Source organism: Anopheles gambiae, chromosome 3, assembly GCF_943734735.2.
Source record: "Anopheles gambiae chromosome 3, idAnoGambNW_F1_1, whole genome shotgun sequence".
Classification (NCBI taxonomy): domain Eukaryota; kingdom Metazoa; phylum Arthropoda; class Insecta; order Diptera; family Culicidae; genus Anopheles; species Anopheles gambiae.
In genome coordinates, this window is record NC_064602.1 from 36,942,235 (window position 1) to 36,955,095 (window position 12,861).

Sequence of the window (12,861 nt, forward strand, 5' to 3'; positions counted from 1 at the left end):
ATACCTGATTTGCAAGGAATTCTGAATTCATACCGGCTCAGGAACCGATACTGGTCCTGGAACTGATATCAAACTCATACCGGTCCATGGACCAATGTTGAACCCGTATCGGTCCTAGAACCAATACTGAACCCATACCGATCCTGGATAGGATACTGAATCCATAACGGTCGTAGTATCGATCACAAACTAATACAAATAGTTCTCGATTTTATACCATTGCCGGAACTGTACATCCAGGTTTAGGATTCGGAACGAAATTTGAACCTGATCCGGGTCTGGAACCGGTTCTGTACCGATCGAGTTATTTTGGGTGCTCTTTGGGTATCAGATATAATGTATCTTTTATCTCTCCATAACGGATCTTCAGAATTACCTTACCTTTAGTCCTCGTCAAAACTGCCTAAAGTAGTATAGAACGGAGACGTCTCACTCCAAAATTGCTCGAAAATGTGTTTTATGTACCTTTTCGGCTTCATAAAGCTAATAACACCGAAAACTACTAACGATTTGTTCCATAAATCACCATACGCCTTGCCGTCCATTAAACGCACCGCCACTTACATCACATCACTGTTGATGTAGTACGTAGCACGGGATTAAAAGAATGGCACCAGCAATATCAAACGATAATCAAGCCCTAACCCCACGATAGGTCATCAGCGTGCGCCCAGCGAAATGAGCACACTGGCTGCCAGTACCGGGTGGTGAACCGAAGGAAATGGTTTCACAGTCTGCAGTGTAAGAACGGCGAAAGAATAAACAGTATGATGGCTGGTTCACCCGTACGCCCGTACGTGCGTTAACGAGAGCTTCACTGCCAGCATTGCCATCGTAAATGGCCCATGGAGCTCATCGTTAAAGTAATTGCAATTTAATGGGCGGCTCACCGGGTACGCGCACATTCACTCACACACACACATACACATAAACACACCGCGTGTACATCTTTTTTCCGGGATGACATCATTTATCAGGCGAAGGGAAAATGTACAAAACAAGAAAAAGAAACGCGTCGTTTACGTGAAGGCATACTGCGGGTTGAGGTATGGGTCTGCGGGATGAATGGTCCAATTGTTTGTACACTGGTTGTGCAATTAGTCGAGTTATTTAGATGTTAATGGCAACAGGACTTGTAATACAATTTTCAGCCTCCTCTCTGCCCCCACTCTTCTTCCTTTGACCATCTCGTACCTCACAGTCATTGTGTTTCATCATTAGGTGTCATTTAGTGGAAGGTAAATGGTTGTTTTGTTTAGCGAGATTTTCATTAAATCCATTTCGCAAACGCGTCCCTTCTTCCTGGGCCGGGTACTTGTAATAAACTCTTGTCTCAGACTAACTGACCTGCCGTAGAAAGGTGACGGCAAATCAAAAGGGTTACCACGGCGAATGAGCAACCATTTATGCCATTTTCTTGGTAAGCAATTAACGAAGCTATTACCGGTGTGGCATGCTTCCCTTTTCCAGGAGCACCTTTGGAGATACTTTCAACGCCGAAAGAGTTTATACACGCATCTTCACCTGTCTCATATTAGTGCTTTACGATTAAACTAAATTTGACATTTTATGCAAATGGAATGGCATGTTCATGTTTCCTGCCGTCGGAAAGGTGTCCCAAACTGGTTCGGTCCTAATGGACCCGTTTGAATAATCAAACTTTTAGAGATAAGCAATTAAAGATAAGGAGGGTCATAACATTGATGGTTTCAAAAGAAACGTGAAACCATTACAGTGCCCATGGCATTAAATGTTACTTTTATGTACTGGATTGATGTATATAAAGAGCTATAATTTTGTTATACATTGTTTTAAACTTGGTCATTTAAATGACTTTGAAATTCGTCGTTATTATGGATTGTTCAAACTTCGCAATAAGAAAAGCTTAAATCGCATTATTTTTCAATAGAAATTGCATTTAATACCTTGCTTCCTTTGAAATACTAATCCACCTATAGGTGTATTCCAACAAACACACAAGTTTCTGATTGCTGGGATGTTCGACGATCGGTTCGTCGGCTTGAATTGTTGTTAATTTTAGATTAAATAATTTAGTTTAACCAAAGCTTATTTTATAAAAATAGTTCTTGAGAGATAATTAGACATCGTCTTAAGCCAAGAAGCGACCGTTAAAATCATGGTTTGATAAGAGGAAAAATAAACTACAAGTGAGAAAGTTCTACAACTCTCAACTATTGAACCATAATTGTCATGATGAAACAGTAAAAATTTAAATATTGACTCTTGTAAAAGCTGTCTTGTAAGGCATCAATATCAAGTATTTGGCCCATTGGCAGTACTTTAAATTTTCAACAATATTTATTTGTGTGTGACGAATAATAATTTGATCCCAATGTAGTCCCAAATTGAAGATTGTTATAAAAAAGTATATTTTTTATAAATATTTTCAACAAGGCTCATTGCATGATATAACGCTAAATCCAACATGCTATGCATTATATTATTCATAACCTTAGTTTCGTATACTTTTTTGTACTGATGTACTCAAATGGCCAAAGTAATGCTTAGGCGACTTTTATTATTATATTTAATCATGAAATCAATTAACTAAGGCAATGGGAACATAATAGTTACAAAAAAGACAAAGCTGTTGGAACAAATAAACTTTTGATTACACTGCAAGTTATATTAAGGTAAATATTATATGCAATGTGAATTTACAACTTAAAACAATTATTCAATGTGTAAACGTATTAAATGTGTATAATTTAATTACTAATAAAATTATGATTATGAGATAAAAAACAATAAGAATAATACCACACAAACACACACACACACACGCGCACACACACACACACACGCACACACACACACGCACACACACACACATACGATACAATCAATTCGATTGCAAGGACAATATCGTGTTCAACAAATTTCCACTTCATACACTCCATTTCGTGCGCTTCACTTGCGCTTCACTGACATTACAACGGGTTTTGCTCGGGCTTGCGAACAAGCCAACAAGCCACGTTCGCACACGTACCGCTTCTGAAAAGAGCTGCCGTCAACCGGCTTTTCCCTCCGGGGAAAAGTGTCATCCATCATCTTTAGAATGACACGGAAACTAATGATACACAATACAGGGGCTGGCAGCGGTGGGTGCGTAATGTGGGCGCTCGGTGGGGCCCAAGCCCTTTGAAGTGTGCGTGCGCAAAGAATAAAAACATCACAAACGCCCCCAAAAGAATGGTTATCAAAAGCGCCCGGGGAGTTCTGTTGATGGATTATGTCTATTGTTAATTCGATCCGCTGGCCGAACGTTCGCTTACCACTTTCGTCTCTATATTGTGTACACAATGTTTTGATGCGTGTTTTATCACCGTGTCGTTGTTTTGTGTTGTACCAAGCATCAAGCTGTGCCGGTATTGTTTTATATTGACAGTTTATGGTTTATGTTCTTACGTACTTGTGCCGTACAGAATAGCGCAGTGTATTGAATACAATCGAAAAAGGGGGGTTTTTACAACAACACTCCGTTTACAATTTATCTTCCCAAAAACAAGGGCCCCGATAATCTGTTCGCTCACTATTTACGCTGTCTTTCAATCTTCATCAACCGAAGGGCAGCTGTTGTTGCAGGCAGACAAACATTTCGACGTAAAAATACCCGTGTAAAGAGCAAACAGCATAAAACAAAAACCAACTCGAACCGAATGCAAATTGTGTGCATCCACTCAGCCCGTCGTTCGGGCCCAGGAGACATGTGCAAACAAGTACCGGCAGCGAGCCCCCGAATAAATAGGGCTCACCCAAACCGCAATGGACAAATAGAGCCGAAGTAAATACACTGGTTGACTCGAAAATAGTTGGGTTGTCGACGATTCGTCCTTGCTTCTTCCATCTTGCTGCCTTCCTCCTCTCCGTTTTCCACCGTTTCAATGTTGGACGAGCCCATTTCCGGGCGTGACGTTCGACCCAAGGGATGAGGAACTGGCGGATCGTTTTTCATGTTTTGGGTGATGTTTTATGCTGTCAGCTTGCTGTTTTGACTGGAAGTGGAAGAGCCGAAATGTGCGGAAAGACGAGTAAGAGGAGCGACATTGTTCCACTCACACTGCGAGGACTAACTTTAAATTATCGACCAAAGTTTATCACCACGAGGAAATTGATAAAAAACACGAGTGTAGTAGTTTTCCTTTAGGCTAAAAAAAGGGCTAATATTAGCTGCACTTTATCGTGCAAACCCTACCGGCGACAAGTGCCGCAAGTTTTATAATCCTTCACACACACACAAAAGTCCGTTCGCAATGGCCAGTGTCCGCTGCAAACGGGCATAAAAGTTGTCTACCTAAACCACACGGTGGAACGACCTTAAGTGGCCTGTTTTGGTATTCATTGCCGGGTTGGCCCCTGTGTTCGTTTGGACCGGCTTTGGCACACGAAAAAACTTTGTCTATCGGTCACAGGGCACGTAATCGCAAACCATTCAATCCTATCGCTCATTTTTTTTGGGGTTTCTAGAGATGTGAAAACACAGTAAACTTTTCGGGATGAGATTCTATCCTTTTTTCTTTTGGGAAATAGTATTAAAAGTATTAGGTTTGTAAAATAAAATCTTTGGTACATTATCATTACATTATATTTATATTAATGCTGCTATTGATTTCTTAAAAGGATGAAAAAAATCATCATAATTGTCAGTTATACAATCACCAACAAATTAATTATAACCGATTAACTTTAATGAAATTCTACTCAAATGTGGCCAAAACTGACAAGACAAACCCAAGAAACATTTCCCATACTTTTTACACCTAAACATTTCTTAAAACATTCTTTATTCTGAGTGTACTAAGCCACATAGTCACAAGACATTTTAGATCTTTTGAAGATGCTTAGCAATCTTTAAAGTTGTAAAACCTTTAAAGCGTTCTGAAGACGCTTATATGACTGTCTGTTAAAACCATAATTGGAGTTTTGATGGCTGGCTTTAATCGACCTGTAAATGTATTCTTAAGCACGTTTAAAGACTTGTTATTTGAGACTAAGGCGTCAGGATCAATTGATCTTATTAAATGCATATAAAGTCTTGGATAAAGGAAAGTTGGAACAGACTATACAGGTTGTACATGAAATACGCTATTAACGCAAAACGTGGATTAGTCGAGTATTTCTATCTTCTGCGTAAGTTGTATTTTGCAGTTTTCAATCATAATATATTTATTTTTCTTTTCCTTTTTTTTTTAAATATTTATTACATGTGTTTATTTACTTAACATTATTTACAAAAGACAACAGGAAAGGACATCTAAATCAATCACAGGATCATTGTTTCCAATGATGTGGATGATATAATTTGAAAATATGCGAAGTATTTCACTACAAGTTGCTGCACTCAAACCACTTAACTCAGGAACGTGTAGATCTTCGTAAGATAGTTGTCTGTTGGGACTGATATCGTTAAGACGTCTTTGTAAAACTGCCCATGCTGGTTTTGATCGGTGACACACCGAGAACTTATGTTTGATTGTTTCATCTATTGGGCAGTGTGGGCATGTTGGTGATGTAATGCGGTGATGACGAAAAGGATCGGCACAATTTTTTATTTTATTGTTCACCAGTATATATAGGTATAATCTTTGTTCGGAATTTAGCTTTCGACTGCTTATGTTATGCCAGACTCTGCGTCCTTTTGCTTGCCGTGTGTGATTTTATTCCCTGCAAAGATTATTAGATATTTGTCTAATTCAAATGATCTATGCACGGAATAAAACTGAGAAAATCGCAATTATGTAAATATGCGTATACCAGGTTCCGCGTATCTCTGACACTGCTAAAACGTGGAGAGTCTTAAAACCTGTTAGTGTGCACAAGCACTTCCTAAAGATGTGTGCTGTTTAAAACGATCTTAACCACACATATTGCACTACAAATCAACTGAACTTGTGACCAGGAAAGTCCTTCTGATCTTAAGCCAATGAAATCCATTTGTATTGATATGATTGTTGATTTATATGTCCAAATATGTGTCGCAAATACAAATACAAATAAACAAATTGCTTGTTTACATGGCAAATAGAAAAATGGCAATTTCCAAAACGCTTTTTACGTCATGTTTATTATGACACAGCTTTTGGTGTAAATCAGCGGTGTTCAAAACAAATCTGTATTCTTAAAATACTATATTTTTTTACTAAAAATATGCATATTACTGAGGCGCTTTGTTTATTTCAAATTACTATAATGTATTTCAACAGTGAAATTTTCTTTGCATGGATTTCTGCTCATACGCGAGCAATTTCATTAGAAAAAATTTCTAGAAATCAAATTCAAATTTCTCATCCATTATTATGACTTTATATTTAATGCTTTATTGCCGTTGTGTAGGATTGCGCCCTACACTAGATAGTTAAAACTCGCGACTCGAGTTTTCTATGGGAGCAAAAATCAGCACAGTTACCATATTCACCGGAGAGCGCTAACAAGTGTCAAGCAAGAGCTACCCGCCAAGGACTCTATGCAAGATTTGCTAGCAAGGTGATATGAAGATGTAGAATAAAATTCAAGCTCCAAAATCTGTGCTGTTAACTAAATTCTGCATGTATTTCTTGGGGTACTTATTGTGGTACGTGCTGTGTTCCGGTAGCGATGTTTACATTTTTGGGTTTGTACGCTGGCTTAATTTCCCCTCTTTCCGTGGACATACAAATGTTTCCTAATTATTAGTCGAGACACCACCCTTTGAACCCATAATTTGCATAACTAACTACGTAGATGGCGCTATTGTGAAAAGGGGAGTAGTTGTGTTATTGCCTCGAGATGGCGCTGCTATTGGTTTTATGGCTTAACTCACGCGTACAACAAATTGCCTACATTTTGGCGCATTTCAATCCTGAACATCCTGCCACCTTAAATTGGAACAATTTAATTTCCTGCAAAAGCAATCTCGCTCTGTGTTAGATCTACCCTGATTCATGTTCCTTTAGTTCAATATGAAAGATTACTAACTCTGTGAAATAATGACAAAATTCATGTAAAATGGCACACGTGTGCACGACGAAATTGATGTACGTATCAATTATAGTGATGTTCCCAATCGTGCTCAAAGTACCCAATCGTGCCCAAAGTTCCCAATCGTGCCCAAAGTTCCCAATCGTGGTTTCTTGGTCTACCCGTTACTGATATGACGCCACCAAAGTCACTGCCACCAAGACAGACTGCGGTAGAATCACTGGTAGATGCCTCAGCTGCTCTCTCCGATGATTTAGGATAGATGACGTCAGCTACGGATGCTCCTTCTCGTTTGGCCCGTCCGACCCTTAACTCGTCATTCTGAATTTCGATTACTCCGTTGTGCAGGCCACTTTGAAGATCACTACGATGTCTGATGACTGCGTTGCTGACATCTGGAGGATGTGACAAGGACATTTCAGCGTTGTCCTCTGCTGCCACCATGCTCAAGTTGTCCGTGATTAAAGCTGTAGCACACACTACTGGATCAGATGCTGGTTCGATGAGTGCATTGCCACTGACTATCCAACCAAATTTGGATTCTTGCAATACTGGACGATGCAGACCAAATGACACGCGGCGCTCCTTCAGGAATTCGTAAAACAGTTCTGCTCCAAGGATGATGTCAACACGTCCCGGCTGGTTAAAGGTGGGATCAGCTAAGATGTAGTCTTCCGGGATGTTCCAGCTACTGATGTCTACCGGTTGGGTTGGTAAAGATGCCGACGGGGTAGCCAAGACCAACATATCCAAAGTGAAGGCGTCTTCGGAACAACGTGATCGTATTGTAGCTCTTACTGAATGTCGCACATTTATGGTTGAACTGCCACCTATGCCCGACAACGGAATGTTCACTATCTTCCGTGGCAATCGTAGCAGCTGCACCAATCGTCCAGAAATGAAGTTCGATTGTGCGCCACTGTCTAGCAGTGCACGAGCTTGGTGATTCGTTCCTTGATCGTCCACGATGTTCAAAAGCACTGTCGATAGCAGGACGGTAGATTTTGCTGCTCCTTGCACACTCAAGACAATCTGAGGTGATGATGGGCTGCTTGAAGATGATGACCCTGTGCCTGATGTCTCTTCTTCTTGATGTGACGCGGTTGCTACATGTTCAGAACTTGGCATTTCAACAGGTTGCTCAAAATGAAGCAACGTGTGATGATGTTTGTTGCATCTACGGCATGTCCTCCTTGATTCACATCGTCGTGAAGAGTGACCAGCCCCAAGGCAATTGTAAAAAAGACGAAGTTCTTGAGCCTTGATCTGTCTCTCTCGTGTTGATAACGCCAAAAACTCAGGACAGTGAACGATGTTATGCTGGTCATCGTTGCAGAGCTTGCAGTTTTGAATGGAAGCTGTGTACACCTTGGCGCTCACCATTTTGCCTTTGTCGCCTCTTTCGCCTCTCTCAGAGGCACACTGATCCAGCACTTCGCACTGTCTGCATAAAAACTCCAATGTTGTCTTCAGCTTCGGAAACTCTCCTCGGTTCATCGTCCCACAGCTTCCTTGTTTCAGGATCGAAACATGAAGTCAAGATGTGGGTGATGATTAATTCGCTGGTTCCATCAACTTCTTTCTTCATGTAGGATAGACCGTCTACATGAGTTCTACAGCATTCCAGCAACTCGCGCAGCCCACGTGCAGACTCCTTGACCACGGGTTTCATCTGCAATAATCCCGCGATGTGTCTGTCCACGATCACGCGAGGATTTTCAAAGCGATCCTCCAGCAATTGCCATGCACTTGCGAAGTTGTTTCCGGCGATAAGACTTGCATTCAGCACGCCACTAGCCTTCCCAATCAAGGCCTTGTTAAGGTGATGTAACTTCACCGCATCCGATGCACTAGATTCCTTCACAATATCCAGGAACATGGCCTTGAACTTAGGCCACTGTTCATATGTTCCATCAAATGTTGGCATTGGAATGTTCAGATGATGTAATGAAGAAGATACCACAGGAGTCACTGCAGTAGGTGCAGCAATTAGAGTTCCGTTTGCTATCATGGTGTCTAATTTCATGTACATACAAGCACATGCTTCGTCGTCAGAAAAGTCGTTTTTGATGTCTATTGGGTCCAGGGCTACTATTTTCTCAAAGATCTCTGTTATTTTTGCTTTTAGATCTTGCAGGTAGCTGTATTTCACGTTGTATGTAGTTGCATTTACTGGTGTTGTTGTGACGTCTTCCACCAACTTTTCGAGTTTTCGTTGCTGACTAGAATGATGCAGTCGCAACATTTTCAGCTCGCGTTGTTTAGTAGACAACTCTGCATCATGGAATGATTGTTCAACAACTGCTTTCGCTTTGGACTCCATGGCTTCAGCTTGTGTTTTTGAGTGCGAGGCTTGCATTTCAGGCTGAGGTGTTGCGTTTTCTGATTGCATTGCTTGGCTTTCCGTACGCTTCGTTGTGGATCGAGTTGTTGGCATTACTTAATTCGACGCTGATTTTTTGCGATACAATGATTTCCAACGAAATGTGCCGAATGATGAAATGAATCTCACGCTGAGTGAGCAGTGTGCCGTTGTCCGAGTCAACGCGCACCACCAAGGGAAGAGTCGGCTGCCAGTGGATGAACCTGCGCTGGCCAGCCGTGTGCCGTTGACCAAATCAACGCGCACCACGAAGGGATGAGTCGGCTGCCAGTGGATGAACCTGCGCTGGCCAGCCGTGTGCCGTTGACCAAATCAACGCGCACCACGAAGGGATGAGTCGGCTGCCAGTGGATGAACCTGCGCTGGCCAGCCGTGTGCCGTTGACCAAATCAACGCGCACCACGAAGGGATGAGTCGGCTGCCAGTGGATGATCCTGCGCTGGCCAGCCGTGTGCCGTTGTCCCCAGATGTCGTCGTCACTGGTTCGAAGAATGTTTACCGCCATGGTTGGCATGTCTTCACTTTTTCACTGTTACTTCACTTTACTACGTAACATACCGGAATTTCAGGGTTTCCGGCTATCCGGTTCGAAGGACCAAAATGTGTAGGATTGCGCCCTACACTAGATAGTTAAAACTCGCGACTCGAGTTTTCTATGGGAGCAAAAATCAGCACAGTTACCATATTCACCGGAGAGCGCTAACAAGTGTCAAGCAAGAGCTACCCGCCAAGGACTCTATGCAAGATTTGCTAGCAAGGTGATATGAAGATGTAGAATAAAATTCAAGCTCCAAAATCTGTGCTGTTAACTAAATTCTGCATGTATTTCTTGGGGTACTTATTGTGGTACGTGCTGTGTTCCGGTAGCGATGTTTACATTTTTGGGTTTGTACGCTGGCTTAATTTCCCCTCTTTCCGTGGACATACAAATGTTTCCTAATTATTAGTCGAGACACCACCCTTTGAACCCATAATTTGCATAACTAACTACGTAGATGGCGCTATTGTGAAAAGGGGAGTAGTTGTGTTATTGCCTCGAGATGGCGCTGCTATTGGTTTTATGGCTTAACTCACGCGTACAACAAATTGCCTACATTTTGGCGCATTTCAATCCTGAACAGCCGTCTCAAGAACATATCCATAGCAAAATGCTGTAATTTTGATAGTTTATTTGCGTCTGACATCTTAAAGGTATAGAAATGGTTTTAACTAGTAGTCTTAACAGAGCTCTGTAGATGGACCCTGTCAGTCTTAAGTGAGTTTTATTATAGTCTTATTAGGTCATACACGATATTCAGATAAAAAAGGAAAACTTTATGGAATAACCGTAGCAACATCGTTAAAACTATGATAACACTTTAAAATTTAATTAAAAAAACAAGGTTTATCGTCAGTTCTGATAATTTTACCATATTTTCTGAACACCTTGTCACGTTATGTCATAATCTGTCAAATCACAAACAATGCTTAAATGCATCATATTATAACAGACATATTTCAGATAGTATACCAACTTTATTATACCATGTGAAAAATCCTCAGGAAAAAAAAATTGTGTGACCCAGGACATCCTCTGAGAGGAACTAAATGCATAGCATCGTTGAAATTTAGGTGATAGTATAGCAAAAAACTCTTGCAACAAATCCTTAAAGCGAAAAGAGGCAAAGAATGTAATATTATTATATAGTTTTATCACCAAAATCTAGTTGTCTATAACTGTTAAAGTAACCAACTTAATGGCACAGTGGCATTTTTAAATGATGATAAGTGATTTTACATTTTACACAATACGCAAACTGCAAACGCAACGCAACAACAAAACTTCAACGAAGCATTGCAAAATGTAACGGATGGGCACTTTATTTTGTCGGTCACTGTAAGCTGATTTATGGATTATTGAAATCATAATCTAAAATTTTATATTTTTGTATCCTAAAAATATCACTTGCATTAACATTTCTTTTTTATGATATATTCTTCTTCCAGCTGTACTACCAGCATTCGATGGTAGAGCAATTCGAGCGGAAAACAAACTCGGTTTAATATTTAATCGCATCATATCCCAATCACGACCGACACGGCTTGACTCTGGTCTAGCGTGAAATCCTCACAGCTAACCGTCGACGGTGTCTACGGTGTCTAAAAACTATCCCAAAAGGTGTGAAACGAGTGTCAGAACAGGAAACCGAAGCAGGAAATCAAACCCAAAAAAAAATACATTCACCTGTCCAGCGCCAAACGGTGGTGCTATTCGTTTTTGGGAGACACAGGTGTGAAACCACCTTCGTGCAGAGACACCATCCTTGCGCTTGGACGTACGTTGTTCTGCCAACGGAACCATGGAAGCGGTGGCGAAACCCTCCTCGACACGCTCACAGCAGCAGGTGCTGTCGGTGCAGAATCAGCAGCAAATTGCGATTGAAATTATCAGCGAATCGCCAATCGCACAGCACCAGCAGCAGCAACAGCAGCAGCAGCAGCAACAACAGCCACCACACCAACAGCTGCAGCATCAGGAGCTACAAGCGCACACGCTGCTGCAACAGTGCCAGCAGCAACAGTCAGCGGTCCCCCAGCCGAACGTGGACATTGTGCTGCGCGAATCGACCCGTGGCAATCTGGTCAGCCGAAAAAAGCCCTCGACCGCGGACGGCACGAAGAGTTCGGGCCACAAGAGCAAGGGCGACCACAAGGGTGAAGGCAAATCGGTGTACCGGAAGTTCTTCAAGCGCATCAAAACGATCCTGGACGGTGCGGATCCGGACGCGAGCAGCCGTAAGTGGTTTTCCATTTTTCTTTTTTGGGTAGGACTTTTTCATGCACAAACTTCTCCCAGAACCCTCGAAATGCAATCAAACCCTCCCGCCTTCACCTACCTTTGTGTAATTGCATTTAGTATGCAAAAATGTGTTTTCCGGGTCAGCGCACGGACAGCGGACAGTGGGGTTTTGTGTGGGTTGTTTAATTTGCATCATCAATCTACGCATCGGGAAGGCGTGTTGATCGAGTTTTGGTGATGCGATTGATTCGGCGAACAATGAGTTGGGTGAATAATTACACCGGTTCACCAGTGGCAGCACATGACTTTCCGGTGTAAAGTCACGAATGGAGTAACGGGAATGATGCAATGCCTTTTTCGTTTTGTTCTGCGCACTATTGTTGTCCGATCGGCTTGTCAGGTTTGCGTAAAATACGCTGCGAGGTAATAATGTTGCTGTGTGCCAATAAATTGATGAGACGACTGTGGCATCCTTTGTCATTTGTTTTATTTATTGTCCCGGATGGCCGTATGGGACAGCTGGGAATTGACCGTGGCGGTACAATATGCAATAAATTGTAATGGTTTGCAATTCATTTGTTAACGGATTTTGTTTTGTTTGTTCGCAAACGGTCGATTGAATGTTGACATTTTAATGGCCCAGGTGGGGCGTAATAACGCATTTTAATTGGTACAGTCAATAGGCAAACATGGAAAGGACACGGAAATATTGCTATCCATG

At 41.7% G+C, this 12,861-nt stretch overlaps 1 protein-coding gene across 3 annotated transcripts in view; it reads left to right on the forward strand.

Moving 5' to 3' along the window:
• LOC1279002 (Kv channel-interacting protein 4) overlaps nucleotides 1–12,861 on the forward strand; it is a 95,856-nt gene that overhangs the window by 45,724 nt on the left and 37,271 nt on the right. For all 3 annotated transcript variants that reach the window (XM_061655824.1, XM_061655823.1, XM_061655825.1), the window contains one exon: nucleotides 11,348–12,136. In XM_061655824.1, coding sequence (XP_061511808.1) covers nucleotides 11,701–12,136 — 436 coding nt within the window. In that variant the 5' untranslated portion in view covers nucleotides 11,348–11,700. The remainder of the gene's footprint in view (nucleotides 1–11,347; nucleotides 12,137–12,861) is intronic.